The 19,299-nt window shown below is 39.2% G+C and overlaps 1 protein-coding gene across 2 annotated transcripts in view; it reads right to left on the bottom strand.

Moving 5' to 3' along the window:
- nup160 (nucleoporin 160) overlaps window positions 1-19,299 on the bottom strand; it is a 107,338-nt gene that overhangs the window by 66,194 nt on the left and 21,845 nt on the right. For both annotated transcript variants that reach the window (XM_089127923.1, XM_089127924.1), the window contains exons 5-16: window positions 17,026-17,101; window positions 16,821-16,935; window positions 14,371-14,610; window positions 14,192-14,289; window positions 10,644-10,728; window positions 10,481-10,549; window positions 8,353-8,436; window positions 8,108-8,278; window positions 6,414-6,513; window positions 3,702-3,864; window positions 3,500-3,624; window positions 1,021-1,181 (exon numbers count right to left, since the gene is read on the bottom strand). In XM_089127923.1, the coding sequence (XP_088984049.1) occupies window positions 1,021-1,181; window positions 3,500-3,624; window positions 3,702-3,864; window positions 6,414-6,513; window positions 8,108-8,278; window positions 8,353-8,436; window positions 10,481-10,549; window positions 10,644-10,728; window positions 14,192-14,289; window positions 14,371-14,610; window positions 16,821-16,935; window positions 17,026-17,101 (1,487 nt within the window). The remainder of the gene's footprint in view (window positions 1-1,020; window positions 1,182-3,499; window positions 3,625-3,701; window positions 3,865-6,413; window positions 6,514-8,107; window positions 8,279-8,352; window positions 8,437-10,480; window positions 10,550-10,643; window positions 10,729-14,191; window positions 14,290-14,370; window positions 14,611-16,820; window positions 16,936-17,025; window positions 17,102-19,299) is intronic.

Raw genomic sequence — 19,299 nt, 5'->3', positions numbered from 1 at the left:
AAGTCAAGTCCAAAATCACATCACTGCAATTCTAAGAGATCTTCACTGGCTGCCTATTCAGTGTAAAATTGACTATAATATTCTTTTATTTGTATATAAACAAATATACGCCCGCTTGTTCTGTTGCAGCCGTGGAGCACAGTAAGCAGTGCTAAAAAGTGTGGCTTTATTTCAGCTTAAAAAGCCTGGGCCAGTACAGTGATTTTCATTCCATTTGAATAAATATACCTACGATTTGCGTGTGTACGTAATTGGGTCCAGTGGAAGAATTTTTGCCATGCACGTCACAGGTTTTGGGTTCTAATCCGCACTTGAATAGTTTTTTTTTTCCTCATCAAAACTGAATATGTTCATCAGTGGTTGTAAATCAAGCAGGGAAACATTTGTTTGCAATTTGTTTTGTGATTTCGCTGGAGCGAAAATCCTCCACATTTTAGCACTAGATCGCATTTTATTTAACAAAAGAACTAATTTAATGCTCTGCTAGTTAACTGGAGATGATTTATTTATTTGTATTGGTACATCCGTGCCACAAGATGTTTTTAGTGAGGACAATATCGACAAAAAAGTGGTAGAGAGTCTGGGGACATGTCCCACCCACAAATTACGCCTGTGCCGGCATGGTGTACAAATGAACAAGGAGTGTAGCGTGTTGGACGTGCTGCGCTGGTCCACTGTCTCGTCGTCCTTGGGCAACACTTCGCTACCCAACGTCAGTTACGACCTCGTCACAATCAGGTAAGTGATCATAGTGTAATAAAGCACTTTACCGAATTGCTAATTGTGAAGAATCGGAATCAGAATCGTTCAAATCAAAACGATGCCCAACCCTAGTAATGGTAGTAGCCATTGACTTGCATTATATGATTCACCAAGCACCATGGTTTTAGTTAAAAATCTTCTTTACATTTCTACTGAAGAAAAAATGTCACATACATCTCGGATGGCCTGAGGGTGGGTACCATCCATTTAAATGACAATTTCAGGTGTGACTGACGCATGCCAAGTGTCTGTACTCACATTGTCTCCATTTCGCAGGTAGAGTTGCTGCAGGATAAGCAGATCTCTGCAGAGGAGAGTTCGGGTCATGGCAGTCTGGCACACAGCTTGACAGATCAGACTAGCCGCCACACTGCTGCCGTACAGCTGAGAGAGACTAATACGCACTCTCAGAGACTGACCTGCGCACACATCACATCAGTACTGGTTAGAGGAATAGCTCAGTCTAATATTAAAAGAAATCATCATTTAAATCACCCCATAGTCATTCTGAGGGTTAGTTCACCCAAAAATGAAAATTACCCCATTTAAATGAATTAAGGGCGATTAAATCATGTGGTAAATTAAATCCACGAAAGACAAAAGAACAGAACACAATAATAACATTCAGTTGTTTGCCCCTCAACAAAAGCAGATTGTGACCACAAACACTACAGATGTATGCTAGAACTTAGAGTTGCACAATTATGACAAAAGTCATAATTGCCAATTATTTACCTCGATACTGTAATTGTGGTATTACATATTTACTGATGATGTTAACACGTCTGCCGTCTGGGGCAAATGAAGGACAAAAAGACTCAAACAGTTTATAATTAAATTCATTAAATTCCTAAACGCATGAAATATCAAATTCCTATTATCTTCACTGACTGATACCTTGATTGATGCACAAAGCATATTTGCACTTTTTATTGTATTTTTTTGTCTGTATTTATATAGTATATGTTGTGTAAGGGAGACGTAAGAAAGTAAGAATTGCATTGTGTGGTCAAACCATGGTGTTTTTATTGTAAATATTCAAAATATTTATTGTATATGCAATGTATTACAACCACGGACAACCAGTCGCACACTCTCAAAATTTGGTCGCAGTCTGGAGCCCTGTAGCGCTCACCTCCTACTACCCATCTTGATGCCCCAATGATTACTTCCATTTCTATGGTAAAAACCAGTGGAGAAATGGTGCATCCAGCCATAATTCCAACCTCTAAGCATTGCCATACAGGGCTGAATTCTGGATTCGAGAAACTAAATTGCAAATCTCCAAAATAGGCTTTCACTAAATTGTGTACTATGAAAAAATCAAATGCTGCCCAAAGAATCTCATGTGGCACTGAACCATATGCATTAGCCAAATCCAGGAATGTCACTTGGAGCTCCTTCCTCTCCTTTTTTGCTGACTGAATTTGTTGCCAGATAACATTGATAAGTTCTAGGCATCCTGAGAACCCTGGAATGCCCGCTTTTTGAATTGAAGTGTCAATGTAGCCATTCTTTAATAGGTAGGTGCAGTAGCAGTTCTAGGCAGGGGCGAACCAGGCAGTCGCCCGGGGCGGCATTTCTTCATGTCACATGGGGGGCGGCACGAGCAGTTAAAGAAAAATCCTCTGTGCCGCGAAGTTTTTCTATTTTTTATCATTTCGATTCAATTATTGGCAACGGCGCCCTGCTTGCTGAGAAGGAGCCGTGCGCAGAAGCGAAGGGATCAAGGGGATCTCCTGATTAGTTCACGTATCGCGTTTTTTGCACGCTCGTGGTCGTTATTTCAAATCCTCTATGTTTCAAATAGGCGCACGGGAAGCGCGAACAAAACAAATCAAAACAAATCTTTAATGTTATTAACTTGGTGAATTGACACTGTGTATTAGGCTTTTTGAACAAGATTCTGTGATCATTTTGGTCACTATATTCTATATTATTTAATACTTTTCATAATGATCAACTAAAATCAACTTTAATTATGAGTTTTTACAGTACCCCATAATATGCAAAGTATTTTTTTTCAGGGGGGCGCTTGAAGGGGGTCTCGCCCTGGGTGTAATTCAAAGTAGAACCGCCACTGGATAGGTGGACAATCTCTGGGCAATAATGCTGAAGAAAATCTTCAACGATTAATAGTGAAATAGGACGAAACTGACTGATGCTTGTAGCATCTTTTTTAGGTATAAAGACTCCACCTGCTCTGCACCTAATGCTCTAAGCACAACCTGTTATGCCACTTTCAATCAATTTCCACAGAATTCACAGAACTCCTTAAGCACTCTTATACACTCTGTACAGAACTCCATTAGGCCCTGGAGATGATGAAGCCCTTGCCTTTCTCACAGCCTGCTCTACCTCATTCCACTTCAGTGCACTGACCTCCATTTGGTATTCTGGTGGATTGATAGGTGGGATGTCTGATGGAATTGACATAGGCTCATGCCTTTTTGCATCTGTATGCGTTTCCTCCAATTATCTCTCTAGCTCAACCCTAGATGAAAAATACCATTCTTCTCACTGGTGAATAACTTTTTTTTTACAAATTTTAATGGGTCTTTATAGAAATTAGCCCTCACACGTTCCTTCTTTTTGTTCTTATGTAAATGTATAAGCAAGTTATACATGCTTGCAATGACACAAGTCAAGTAAATGAGGGGGGTAAAGTATTCCTTTAAAAATCTCAGACAGCAAGATATTTACCACAGAACCCTTAAAAAGGAGTATTTAATGGTACCAGTAGGTCTGGTGTCCGTCTCTGCATCAGCTTCAAGGTCCAGTTCTCGGAGGAGTGTGTTCATGGCAATAATGGGGTTAAAGATGTCTTGCAGTTTGTTTTCAATCTCCTGAATTACATTCACCCTGAAGAGAACATTTCACTTTAGACATCAAACTGATCAATTCTGATTGCATTAAATCAGTGACATAAGCATACTGACTCGCTGGCCAGAAGACTGTCCAGTATTTTCTCTGACACTTTCTCTGGAGACAGTAGGTCATCGAGGGCTTTCTCCATCTCATAGGCCAAGTCCTCTGGAAGAGACTCGTTCACCAGGCGCAGACACTGAACCAGCTGCAGGACGTCACGGCTCACATCCAAGTCTAATCAAAGGCATGTGATCAGATAAAGACAAAAAAGAAGAAAACCCTGACACCCAAAACGGCACATTTGAATTTAGCAGGTGATCATGTGGTGCACTGAAACTTCTAATGACACCGGTGTGATCGGGTGCGTCAAAGGGTTATGTGGCAACGATTCAATGAGGCACTGAAATCTGCGTTCTGATTAGAGTACTAGTACGGAAATGCCGCCAATACCAATAGAAATTCTGGCATCGGTGAGTACTTTTGCCCATGCACCGATCCGATACCCTTTTCTTTAGAGACGCATCGATTACAGTTTTCTAGGCCGATCCCGATTTCCAATTTTTCCTTGAGTTTGACCTGCCGATACCGATTTCATTTTTTCAAACCACTTTACAGCACACACAAAAATGTATTTTCTATCTTCTCTTTAATTGAACAGTTTGCATAGAACATTTTGAACAGATAATTACTATAAAACAGAACTTTATAAATTACTCCTGGTGTGGGAAATTCACACACATTTAAAGTACAGAGATAAAAAAAAATGATATATTAGCATTTAAATTGAAATTTAATAGCATTTTATTTCAAATAAACAAAACCTTGCAGTATATAGATATTTCTCTCTCACGCACATAGGCTTATTGCAATCACTTGTACATCAATGGCAAGTTATATTTCTCAATCAGTTCTTCTCTCATCTGACACTTGTCCAGCCAGGCTAAACAGGTCAAGTGGAGCAAATGCAGGGAAACGATTGGGAAATAATAAAAACAGTTTAAATGGGTACATTTTCTGTAAATATTTTTAAGTCTTCATTTTCTTTTTTGACATAGACTAGCCTACTTCAGACATGCATGCGCCAAAAACTGCAATTCACTGCTGCTGCACCGCTCTGCCCCGTCATTCACTGGTGAGCATGAATGCACTCAGTGATTAACATGCTCCTGCTCGACGCTCACGCGCTGCTCCCGCTTGCGGTGTGAAACGGCCTTAATTCACGAGGTTTACTACATGTGCGTTCCTTATGCAGTCTGTGCACGTGTGATACTGATGCGCAACGTTAATCATGCGGCGCCCGAATGCATTCGACGGGCAGGCATAAAATCGGCATATGTCATGGCCGATCACGTGAAAATTGGCCAATTCTGATCACCAGCCGATCAATCAGTGCATCTTTACTTCTCTTAAAGGGATACACCACTTTTTTTGGAAATAGGCTCATTTTACCACTCCCTCAAAGTTAAACAGTTGAGTTTTACCGTTTTCAAATCCATTCAGCCGATTTTCTGATATTTAGAAGAATATCAGTAACCAGACAGTTTCTGGTCTCATTGACTTCCATAGTAGGAAAAAAATATACAATGGAAGTCAATGAGACCAGAAACTGTCTGGTTTCTTTTAAATATAAAAAAAAAATCGGCTGAATACATTCGAAAACAGTAAAACTCAACTTTTTTTTATTTCCAAAAAAGTGGAGTATCCCTTTAAAAAATAACTAGTTATGCTAGCTTTGCCTAATGCTGCAAACCGGAGATCAATAATTCTTCGCTGCTCTAAACAGTGGTTGTTTGTGGCAACACAGGAAATTGTGCTCTTGCCACAAGCAACCACTGTTTAGAGCAGCGAAGAAGAAAAAGCGTGCTCGCGCTAGCAGAGTCCACTGTTTGGCAGTATTTAGGACTGGACCAACCAGCCAGTAAAACGACGACATCTCATATGCCAAACTGCAATTTTGAGGGGTGGCACAAGATTAGCAGCTTCAACACTTCAGATGCATTTGAAGATGCGTCACCCCACAGAACACGATGGCAAGGGCAGAGAAGGATGATCCACGCCAGAATCAACAATCTCTGGAAGTTTCATTCAAATGGAGAGAAAAGTTAAATTAATCAGATTCTAAACATACTCTAGTTCACTGTATGTATTTGTTCATGTTTTATTAAGAGATAAGTCTGAAGCACACCATAAAATAATTCTATCAATTCATACAGGGCTAGTATGAATTGTATAGATACACACCCAGGTATCGGAATCGGTATCGAGAAGAGAAAAAGGGTATTGGAACGTGATCTCTAGTTCAGATTCTTTCCAGTACGGCACATACTGGTCATAGAGGTACTCTGCACACAACCGTAATTATAGGCGGCTCAAACACACTTCCAGTGTAGCATTTACTGTGAATAAAAACTCCTGTGCTTTACTCTGAAAAATGCAGTGTATCAGACTATATATATAATTACATCACAATCGTTGTAATTTGATGAAGGCACTGAGCCATGTCACATCCTCACAACCATGTATTGTCAAAATTCATTAAGTTACAATGGCGTTTTTTACTAGCATTTTGCGCTTTGAACCCTGGCTAACATGCTAAGGGTGTCCCGCAGATAATGCAGCAAACTCGCGCAGTAATATCAGAAGCAATCCGTGCTTGAATTACTGTTCATGTATTAGAAAACGTAACAATTTACAGTTTATTTAGTAATTGTTAAGAGCCATTTTGCGATTTTATTCATCATTCAGTAACGATGACTTCATGAAACAGTTTCTCAAACACTGACCCTCAGCAATTGTAGTCTCCTCTTCAGAAAACAGGTATTCATCCGAGGAGAGGTAAAGATGGTCGACTGCAAAGCAGGGTAACAGGAAAGACACAAAGCCCTGGAAAAGAAGAGTGAAAAGATTAGCAATCAACCAATATATATCAGCAATGCAGATATCTGACAGTAGTGTCATTACTATGTTCCAAGACTTCTAAGAGCGTCTCAGCCCGTATAAATACGTATTTATTCTGCATGTCTCTGAACTAGGGCTGAACGATTATGGAAAATAATCTAATGGCGATTTGTTTAACCAATATTGCAATTTAATATGCAATTTTTTTTAAAGTCCTTTACCTTCTGTATTAGTCGACAAAGCCAAGCAATAAATCATTGTACAGTAGGGATGGGAATCTTTAGGCAGCTCATGATCAGATTTAATTTATTTTCTTATTAATTAATGTTAATCTCTTAAAATATGTATTTAATTACATGTGTTAGAACATACTTTAAAAAAATAAACATAAAACGCAAGACTTAAGAATTTTAAATAGGCTATATAAACTAATATAGCTTTAAAATATAATAGCTAGTAAATAAAGAGAAAAAAGGGCATTACAAGCAATAAACAAAGAGTAGTCTCAGTATTTAACAGTAGCTGTCTGAATGTTTTTCATTCAAGAGCTGGAGTGATTTCCACCTCAGTTTAGATATGATAAGCTGCATTCACACTAATGCACAGATATCTTTTAAAATTGTAAATGTGGTTTGTCTTGTTGGTTTAAGATATAACCGACCGTGTTGACATTAATTTCACGTCATAAAAGCATTTTGACATGCAAGTACATTTAACCAATGAGACTCTCACAGCCGCATGCACGACGCTCTTCACAAAGTGCGCGTTAGTATTTTAAAAGGAAAGCAGCCTTCTCAGTGATTTTCATATTTTTAATATATAAGCCAATTGCATTCCAAAAGACATAAATAATGCCTTTGTGAAGCATTTGTAAGGAAAATTCCCGCAGGAGAGAACGCGCACTGCAAGAGTAACGTTATAACATCAAGCAAAGGGGCAAAACCTGTGCAATGAAGCCCGTGAATGTCCTTGTAATTCGGTTCAACCCCGAACTTTATGAAATACTATGTTTTGGGAGATTCGAGCAGTGTCAGTGTCTGGAGATTCTCATGAAATCCCTATTCAAATACAAATTATTGCTTTAAATAAACGATTAGGTTACATTTGATTTTATAATTTTACTAATAAAATCTTATTTTACAATTCTGATCAAACTCCGTCCTGGAGGGCCACTGTCCTGCAGAGTTTAGCTCCAACCTTGATCAAACATTTCTAGTGATCCTGAAGACCTTGATTAGCTTGCTCAGGTGTGTTTGATCAGAGTTGGAGCTAAACTCTGCAGGACAGTGGCCCTCCAGGACCGAGTTCGAGAACCCCTGGAGTAAAGGAATTGCAAGCATGGCCTGAAGGAAGCTTCAGAAAAAAAAAAGCTTCAGTCTCTGTTGGTTGAGGCAATGTTTCTATATCAGGCTGATCAGGAAATCAAACAGCCATCTATAAATGAAGCATTCAAATGAAGAAAAGCGATGTGTACTAAAGCAGCAAATAGGGAAAATCTTGATTTAATTTGACCTACACACACACACACACATATTCTTACTTCACTTCAACAAAATGAAGTAAGGCTGAGATCTGGTACCTTCTTGAGAACGCAGACCATGGCTGTGGAAGGGCTCACATGCAGGGCGAGTGGCGTGGACAGAACGTCCTGGTACTGTACGCAACATGCGTAAAACTTCGACCAGAACTCCACCTGTAGCAAGCGGTAGTCTTCCTGACAGAACTCGTACTCGGTCACACTGGACTGAAGCTGAACACAATGTTTAATTAAAATTTGGGGGGTAACAAAAGGAAGGAACAAAGGGGAAAACAGCGCCACCTTACCTCATTTTCCACTGCGACAGTGACCTCTTTCTTCAGATCCTCCCATGATAAGTCAGAATATCGCTCTGTACCTCGCTTGTAAATCTGGCAGAACAGAATCAGCTCTTAATAAATACAAGTATAAACTAGGGCTGCAGCTATCGATTCTTTTTGTAATCGATTAATCTAGCACTTAATCGATCGATTAATCGAGTAATCGGATAATTTGTTTATGTGTGTTTTTAAGCGACCAAAACAAATACTGTATTACGAAAATGATAAGGTGTTTGGCTTTTATTTCTTTAAAAAAAATAGAGGTATTTATTCCAACTGCAACATTTTGGCTGCACAACTAATTATTGCAATTTTTACCCATTTAGTGTTTATAAGTGCCAGTGCCAACAATTATATAACAATACAGTTAAAACAATTGACTGTAAAACCTGTTACATGTAGCCCATAACATGTACAACTTTGAATACAAACTTAAATAGTAAAGCCCATTTGGCCTTAGTTTTGTCTTCTTAATACAACATTACAAAAAAAGGATTGCACCTTTTGCAAATTACCCACCTGGAAACAAAAATAAATTATTATAAAACATCAACCCAAACAGGTACACAAATGTGTACAATTTATAAAAAGAATAAATGGAAATAAAACAATTATAAATAAGAATCAGACTTTTTCAACTGTAATCTCAAGACACACACACTTTGTTTGTCTCACAATATTTGTTCCTCCATCACGTCCCGGTGAATGTATGCTGAAATTTTTGTTGCGTGGCTACATAAAAGTTTAAGCATATGATGAATTGCCGCAATTGGTCTGACTGGCGCGTGAGAGAGAGACATAGGTGCACGCGCTCGCTTACCTCTCTGCCGTCGTGCGCGAGCCGCGGTTAGGAGCTCAACATCTCGCATGCGCGCTCGCACTAGATTACAGGATATTTTAACTTGCGAATTAATATGCGGCGGTAAAACTAGTCGATCACGAGTGACTCAACAGGTAGATCTATAGACAGGCATTTGACCGAAGGGATTGACACTTCAGCGTGAGAAATCTAATTGCGCGAGTCTCACACTGAATGCGTGAGAGTTGGCAGCCCTGCCAGGTATACTTTGCAGACACATTGCATCTTGCCCTTTATAAACATATAATTATCCCAAACTTAAGACATTCTCTGCCATTTATGAAGTCAAATGTATCATACGCTATGGTGTGCTTCCTGAATAACGGTCCGTGTGAAACAATCAGATCCCTGCGTGCGCGTAAAGTGCGTGTCATAAGAATTTAACGAGGCTTCGAGGCCGATTTTTTGCCTCGAGGAATTTTTGTAATCGAGTAATTTGAGTAACTCGAGGAATCGTTTCAGCCCTAGTATAAACACATTCGTTTTTCTGTTCACATGGTGGAATGAAGGTTTGTATCAGCATGTAAAATGCTGCTTGTCGTGGAGTGATCAGATGAAAAAGAGGCTCAGGTACCAACATTTGAGTGAGCTGTGCTCTCTGATGTGTGGGTTCTGGTTAAAAATTGTACAATAACTTTTCTAGTAATGCAAACTGCTTATTTATAATCATTAGTCATTAATTACTTATCCCCTTGCTGTACCAACCCCTAAGAGCACAAATGAAGATATTTTTGATTAAATTTGAGAGCTGGATCACTACCACATAGGCACCCTAAGGGATTGAAACTTGACGGCCCAGGAAGAAAAGGAATAGTCGAATAAAGTCGTTATTTTTGTTGTTTTTTTTCACACAAAAAGTATTCTAGTCACTTGATAAACTTACAGTTGAGCCACTGTAGTCACATGGAATATTTAAACATTTTCTTCATTGACTTTCTGGGCCAATCCCTTAGGCAGCCTATGTAGCAGTGGTTCACCTCTCAGATTTAATTAAAAATACCTTCATTTGTGTTTCGAAGATGAACGAAGGTCTTACGTGGTTGGTACAGCATGGGGGTGAGTAATTAATGACTTAATTTTCATATTTGGGTGAACTAACCCTTTAACTCCCAGATCAGTATTTGAAGACCTTGATTTTTCTGATATTTGCTCTTTAAGGAGATGGCCTCTGGGAACTTTAATTGAGTACCCCTTGCTCTACGACCAGAGTGAATGAAAGTAAATTGAGATTTGTACCTGTAGAGCTTTAATGATGGCTGAGGCTGTGAAGCGCAGTGGTGAAAAAAGTACATCAAGATAGATTTCCTGTTTAAAAACAACAATGTGTTAGGGAACTCAAAAATGGCACAATATATGACATCCCAGTTTCAGCGTTCACATTAGAACCAGATTCACTTACCCGTGGGTCTTGGTCTTCACCAATCTGAACTTCCTCCTCTGGTGATGGCTGGACAAACACCTGGTTCCACATGCCTGTTGTGTTACTGTATTTTAAAACAAAAGTAGCAAAGTCAGACAAAGGTGACTTGCATTTTTTTTCTTTAAAAAGACTTTCTTTTATTGAACTACTCTTATCTTTATGGGAAAAAAAACAAACACTTTAATTAAAGGGGTGATGAACAGAGAAATCAAATTTTCCTTGAGCTTTTGACATCTAAGAGGTCATCATATTATAAGAATATCCTGAAAGTTTCAGAACTGAAAACGTCCTTGTTAGTCCAATAAAAGCTTTGTTAGTCCAATAAAAGACACCAGCCTCAGAAAACGACTAGTTTTTCAAAGTGGGGAACTATGGCGTCAAAGAGGACAAAACACTACCCCCCGGCGTTGGCAACTGGCAAGCTGACACCACCCCGACTACCCCCCACCACAAAATAGCTAGTCAATAGCAACAACTTCATACACAACACGCAAGTATTACACTTTATATTTTGTGAATTTTTGCAAATTTGCTTTGTGAATGTGCTTGTTAACACGTTGAAGATCTAATATGGTTAAAGGATTAGTTCACTTTTGAAAAAACTTTTGCTGATAATTTCCTCACCCCCATGTCATCCAAGATGTTCATGTCTTTCTTTCCTCAGTCGAAAAGAAATTAAGGTTTTTGATGAAAACATTCCAGGATTTTTCTCCATATAATGGACTTACATGGGAACCAGACAGTTAATAACAGTTTCAGATGCAGCTTCAAAGGGCTTTAAACGACACCAGACGATGAATAAGGGTCTTATCATGCGAAACGATCGGTTATTTCAATACTTATTCCAAAAATGTAACTTTTCGAAGGACAAATGCTAGCCTTGCTCTATTCTGTGAGGCGCGTTTGTAACGCCACGTAATACGTAATTACGCTCAAAAGGTCACGGGCGACTTAGCCGGAAGTACAGAATCAAAAACGTCCGACATCGTTGTTTTACCTTTTAATTCCTTGTTTGTAAACGGCGTTGAGTTAGTTTGCACGTTCAACCTATGCGTTCAACTTGTAAACACTGACTCTGTACTTACGGCTACGCCGCCCGTGACGTTTTGAACGTAATTACGTATTACGTGACGTTACAAACGCGCCTCACAGAATATAGCAAGGCTGGCATTTGTCCTTAGAAAAGTTACATTTTTGGAATAAGTTTTGAAATAACCGATCGTTTCGCATGATAAGACCCTTATTCATCGTCTGGTGTCGTTTAAAGACATCTGAAGCTGCATCTCAAACTGTTATTAACTGTCTTTTAGACCTTGGACCGTCTGGTTCCCATGTAAGTCCATTATATGGAGAAAAATCCTGGAATGTTTTCATCAAAAACCTTAATTTCTTTTCGACTGAGGAAAGAAAGACATGGACATCTTGGATGACATGGGGGTGAGGAAATTATCAGCAAAAGTTTTTTCAAAAGTGAACTAATCCTTTAAAGCTACAATTGTCTCTGACTGCATTTATGGACCAGAGCTAAGCAGTTATTTTTAACTCGAAAATGTTCAACATCAAAATATAATTCATAAACGCACATTTTTTATGCACAGTCAGGTTATTGAATTTTTACATTGTGTATGTTTTCTGTGAAAATAAAAGACTTGTACTAAGAGGGGAATATTTATTTGCATTAGCGAGCATATTCACACATACTAGTAATACAAGTTATCGGGCAATATGCCGAGATTATCTTATATCGACAATGTCTCGCTAGTATCGCAATGTCCAATATAACAGTCTGTTTCCAGACTATAATCATCAATATCAGGAAAAAATTACAAAAACATTTCTCATAGTAGCCCCATACCATACCCATTTATTCACATGCAATAACATGAATTATATATTTTCTATAGGCTAGTAGTTAGAAGAGTTACAAATAGAAAATTCAAAGCGTGCAAAGAGAGCCAGTGCTCACATAGTGCAAGGACAAATACACACACAATTGTCAAAATATCACATAAACACAGTTGGTTTTGTCTTAAATCGTTGAAAAAGAAAAACAGTATGCCTATTGAATCCGTGCATTGACAGTCATTGCCACCATTAATGTTGATCTAAGAACAAAAGAAAAAGAAAACTATTCACTAACTAACTAAACTATTGTAACTTTAATTAGCCTTATTGTATTTGACTGTTGTTCGGAGCTGACTGCTCTAACGGCAACATGTGTCTGTATGGGACTTTGAGAAGCGTTACCTGTCAAAACCTTACATTTGTAATTGTGTTACATATTTTTTTGTGGATTTCTTGATCTTTATATGATGTTTTTTTATTCCTAATTACATTACTATTCATTATAATACAAATTATTTTGTTCTGCAGACGAAAAAAAAAACAGCTATCCTCTTATTTCGGAATAGTAGAGATATCTCTACTAATTTAAAAAATAATATCATCAAGTAGGCCTATTTTTTTTGGGTCTGTGGTCTAATAAAAGTTAAACAGAAAAAAAATAGAAGTAACAGCACACATTTCTGAATATTAATTTAAGTGTTGCACATAATAAATAGGCCTAATCAAAAAAATCACAAACTTGACCATTGTAATTAAAATTAAAATTAAAATTACAATTTCATTATATTGCAAACAGACGAAGAAACTGCAGCGCTTTGCACCCGCCGGTGTGTGTACACTCGTAGAGAATAATGTGTTCGAATTTGAAAGATGTGGCTCGATCTCCGCGACGCGGTGCTGAGCTTCTCGTCTGGTGTGCGACCCCCTGGACTCATGTTTCGTGCTCTATGGGGATTTTAAAAAAGTGACATGAGTGGAAGGACGGCGCCAGGGCTGTGCGTGTGTGAGTGTGCGCGCATATTTTTAAACCAATCGGTTAACCGGTTTCAACCGGCTAATGAGGCTCGGTGGCAGGTCAAGAAAATTTTTAGTTTTCGCCATCCCTAGTTCTGTTCAATTGTATTCAACACTTGTCCTTGCAAAACGAAATTGGTTTCAAACACAGATGCGACAAGAACAGTGTGGAAATTATTAGCAACACTAACATAAAAGCCAAGCCAAGATTTATGTACTTCTGACTTTATATCTTTTTTGCTCCAATTTGATAACGCTGATATCATTTTCTAATTCTGAAATTAATTTTATTCTTAATTAGTTAATATGTGATGCAAATGAAAAAGATATCCCAGTGTTCGTGTTACATCTGTAAAATATATAGGCCTCGTCCACACTAGCAAGTTTTCTTAGAAAACGCATCTTTCTCTTAGATTTGGCCTTGCGTCCACACCGAGACGCCAGATTTATTTTTTGTTACATAATTTGATTAGATTGGAAATCCATTTACTAAATAATGTTAACTTGACTGCTTCATTTCCACTTTAGTTCATAGATTATGTGGGCTATTTCAAATGGATTGTTTATTCAGTTTTTAGGGGTTTGTTAGACTAATCGGTTACAAAATATCTTAAGGAATTAGTTGCAGTGCACATCCCAAGTGAAAATTCAAACTCTGCATTACTCACTGCTCAAAACTGATGTACTTCACCATAGTCTGGTTGTCATTATCCAGCCAAACAGCCCAAATATCAGTTGCCGTCAAGACAAAATCCACTACCGTCTCCTGTTTCACACAAACACATAAAAGCACAATTCCATTACTATTCATATAAAGGATTCAATATTTTACTGTACTGAACTCTACCTGTGTTGAGAACAGTGTTGAGATGTGATCCAGGCTGTAGCGATTGTTCTCATTGGCCACCAGCTGCAGCACACAGAACTGACTGCGTTTGGGAACTGCGAGGTAGACGGCGAGACACAGACCGATGGATGAGGAGAAGAAGAGTCGGAGCTTATGAGCTTGAGCTGGAGAAACCTTTACATCCCCACGACCCACGGGCATATACTCCAGCATGTCAGTCACCAACAGGCACATCTGATGCTGAGAGACAAACAACACATCAATGTGATTGGCATGAAACTAGATGAAGTCAAAAACTTGCTACACATAGTAGCTGACATTTAGACCCCGTTTACACCTGGTATTAAAATGCGATCTGTATCCAGATAAGTTATCTGGATAATAAAAAACGCATGTTAATGCAAGGTGTAAACGCGTTGTGATCGGATCGCGATCGGATCTGCCTGACCACATCTGGAGGTAGTCTGGCTCGCATTGTGTCCGGATCTTTACTAGGTGTAAACGCAATCTGGTTGTTGAAACCACATATGTATATTTTACTCCTCCCAAAAATGCTAAAAAATAAACGAGTGAGAGCGTGTTATATAGGCTATATGTCATGTTATAGCCTAGTCAGATGCGACACGCATCACCGCAGATGAGCGGCTGAGCGTCTATTCAACGTGCAAACATCGCAAATAAAAGTGAAAGTAAGTCACAGACGCAGTTAACACATCTTCAAGTAAAGAAACGAAATTATCTTACCAGGCCTGTTGCCACTCTCTCTTATTGATGTCTCTGATTTGGAAATTAGCTGATGATCAATAAAATGCCGCTCAGATCTGTTGCTTTTGGTGGCGTGCAATCCAATAAATCTGCATATAACGCAGGAGGTGAAGATCGGATTTATATCCGTTTTGCAAAAACACATTTATGTGGCCAGGTGTAAATGGAATCAGTACTTATTATCCGGATAACTTATCTGGATACAGATCGCATTTTAAAGGTGCATTGCGCAACTTTTCATGTTAAAAATAGCCGTTTTCTAACCCATACATGCTTAAACAATCGCCTGATGGGCTGAATGAGCCCTTCTTTGATCACTGCGATCGCCTCTATAATCCTGTACAGTGAAATATATAAGAGGGATTCGGGCTCGAATCGGAGACTGGGCGTGACGTCATGCGCGTTCACGCTCGCCTGGCTATGTCTGGCAGGTTCGTGTAGCTATTTGCCGCCGTTCTCCGTATCAGAGAAGACCACTCGAGCGACACAACTCTAGTCAGCTTTCCACAAAAGTAGACGATGGATTCAAAGGGGCTGTTTACACCTGGTCACTTCATGCGTTTTCTGTGATCGGATAGCTATTCGATCGTGAAAAGACCAGGGTGTAAATGCCCTCCGAAACGCATTCGAGACGGATTTGAATCCGATCGCTCTTGAGGACGTGGTCTGGGCCGCATTCCAGACGAAACTGGACAAGTGTAAATGCATCTGGCTGTTGAAACCAAGCTATAGGTTATGTCATGTTATTTTAGTCATATATGACGACGCGCATCACCTCAGATGAGCAGCTGAGCCCCTTCATCAAGTCAGCGCCGAAATCTATCGCAAATCAAAGTGAAAGTAAGTCGCAGACGCTTAACACTACCATCTTCATTAAAAGTAAAGAAATGAACTGATCTTACCAGGCCTGTTGCCGATCTCTCTTGCCGTCTTTGCTGATTTCGAAATTAGCCGATGATAAATAAAATCCAGCTCATATCTGTTGCTTTCGGTGACGTGCACTTCATTAAATCTGTATATGGCGCGGAAAGAGACCGGCTTGTAGTTCATTACAAACCCCAACGCAAACTCCACGTGAGACAGAAAATAAAACTTCAGTCTGTCCAGTGCCAGGCGTCGGAATAAGACGAGAGTCGACATCGGGAAGCTTTCAACAAACGGAGAGATCTCCGGTCTGCTCTAGGGCTCAAACGGGTCCTATACAAAGTGATAACTGAACGTGTTTCCATAATAATTCAACCATAAGTGGATACAGTAAGCACATGGAGATCGATGGAAACAAAAACCGAAGTTTTCTACTATCCCCGTTTCCCCCTCTCACACACATAAGTGTGTAATTTACTCGAATGCCTTTCCTTTCATATATTTTAAATGACTTGCAGATTTATTACTGGATTACCTCATTATGACTGTAACAAAAGATGTGTGCCGCACAGTGTGCTCCCTAGGTTATAAACAGCTCGTGACGTGCAAACGTGCGTATGTGTGTGTGTGTTCCTCCATGAACGCGCACAGCTCTGGTTGCAGTTTCGCTTGTCGCCAGAGGGGGCGTAGTTCTGCAAAAACTCAGAGACTTGCGTTTAGCTCCTTTAATACCAGGTGTAAACGGGGTCTTAAAGACACAGCAATTGCAGCTTGATGCGAGAATGAAGTTGGATGTATGTATAATTGGGAGCCAAACTGACCTTAAATGACCACATCCGCAGCTTATGATCTTGACACAGCGCGAATACAAACGTGTCGTCCTCTAGCTGGTGGACAGCCAGACTGATGGCTACATCAGAGGTGCTCGGATCTCCCCTGTGAATGGGATCACCCGTTTAAATAGTTTCTGCTTTGTTCTGTTGTGTGTGATTAACATTTAAATTGTATACGAAAGAAATAATGTACCTGATAGCAGTAGGCATCCAGCCGGCCAATCGCTGCATCATCGAACTCTGTTTCAACTCCAGAATTGACACAGCCCCTTTTTGAAACAGAAAGAGGAATCATGAACACTACGGAGGGATTATTGGGTCAGATTGAAAACTAAAAGTCTTAAACGAAAACTAAAAGTCTAAGTCGAAAACGTTTCAAACAGACTCAATCCCTCTATAAAACACAGGCATCTGCACATTGTTAACCTTCAAATGGTCATCGTTTCCTGTTTACACTTCTGGGCTTCGGGGTCTATGCAACCCCAACAATTGATTGATGATAATAATAATAGTAATAATTCATTACATTTATATGGCGCTTTTCTCGGCACTCAAAGCGCTTTTACATAGAGAGGGGAATCTCCTCAACCACCACCAGTGTGCAGCATCCACCTGGATGATGCGACGGCTGCCATAGTGCGCCAGAACGCTCACCACACACCAGCTTATTGGTGGAGAGGAGACAGTGATGAAGCCAATTGGTATATATGGGGATGATTAGGAGGCCATGATGGACAGAGGCCACTGGGCAAATTTGGCCAGGATGCCGGGGTTACACCCCTACTCTTACGAAAGACATGGGATTTTTAATGACCACAGAGAGTCAGGACCTCGGTTTAACGTCTCATCCGAAGGACGATGCTCTTTGACAGTACAGTATCCCCATTACTATACTGGGGCATTAGGACCCACACAGACCACAGGGTGAGCACCCCCTGCTGGCCACACTAACACCTCTTCCAGCAGCAACCTGGCTTTCTCAGAAGGTCTCCCATCCAGGTACTAACCAGGCTCAGCCCTGCTTAGCTTCAGTGGGCAACCAGTCTTGGGCTACAGGGTGATATGGCTGCTGGCTGATTGAGTAATTGTACAAAAAAAATATACATTTTTTTACCACACAATTCCTCAACTACACCATTAGCTTGCATATGGAATATTATTTTGATACACTGCATTTATGCTCTAATACTAGGCCTTCATTTCTGTGTAAAAATTTTCAGATTTATGCCCGAAAATTATTATTTTTTTGACACATGAAGAAAAAATATTTAGTTTTTTTCACATTTCCCATTCATTTCAATGTAGGGGTCATATTGAAGTGTAAACATTTTTTTTTACATACCTTCAGAACAACCGAATCAAGCCCAGTATTTTTTGTGTGTATATATAGATAATGTATGAAAAGTCACAAAATTTTATTCCACTGAGATGAAGAGAACCTTTTTTTTTATTAAGTAAAATTCGATGAGACCCCATGACCCGATTGAGGGTTAACCCATAAGACTCTTCATCTTCAGAACACAAACAAAAATAGTTTTTTTAATATTGTCTAATTATTTTTTTGTTAAAATGTAAAAACATACAAAGACAGTAATCCATAAGAACCAAGTGGTTTAATCCAAGTCTTTGGAAAAAAAACTTAATCAAGACTTAGAGCTCATCAAATGCGGTAAACACAGGAGTTAAGCCATGCGAGAACAAACCTCATTGGTTCTAGAGAGCCAAGCAAGCACAGTTGAGCTTCCACGTACACCAGAATTGATCTCTCTATGTATTTTGCATTGTTCAATGTTTCTACGTGAATATAAGCCTTAAGAAAAGGGATAGTTCACCCAAAATATTACGTTCTGTTGCCGGAGTGTTTTTATTTTCTTGACACTTTTCTTTTTTCTATTCCACAAAAGTCAAACAAATAATCCACCTATTTTTACACATGCAGGTATTTTGATGATTTTGTTCACTTGAACACATGGAATGGAAACAGTGCTTTATTTGAAAATGTTTTATGCAATATTTCAATTTCCGTGCAAGTTAAATTTGCAACTTTGGATGGAAACATTTCTATTGATAATTGTTTTGGGTGAACTATTCCTTTTAACAGCAGAATTAAGTTGTATGAACTATCAGAAACTAACTTCCTGACATTTTTACCCTTTTGATGAAATTCGATTCAAATTCTGTAATAGTTTATAAAGGCAAGAACTAGTAGAACTACTAAAATAGTGGACAAAAATCTGGCTAAAGTAAATAGTTCCAAATAGTCCTTTACTAAATGCCCTTTGCGATCGCCGGGCCGCACCCGTGTGCAGTGTGAAAGCTCTAACCTGTTATCATGGGTACGGAAAAAAATACGCACCGCATACGCACTGCAAACGGAGTACGTGAGAAATGGGTGTAGTGCGTATGTGGTGCGTGTTAATTTCAAATCAATAATTTAAGCCTACATACATTATGTCGCGTTGTTGAG

Source organism: Pimephales promelas, chromosome 25, assembly GCF_988280905.1.
Source record: "Pimephales promelas chromosome 25, fPimPro1.hap1.1, whole genome shotgun sequence".
Classification (NCBI taxonomy): domain Eukaryota; kingdom Metazoa; phylum Chordata; class Actinopteri; order Cypriniformes; family Leuciscidae; genus Pimephales; species Pimephales promelas.
Note: the sequence above shows the minus strand (reverse complement) of the source record. Positions and strands in the feature narration are given on the sequence as shown.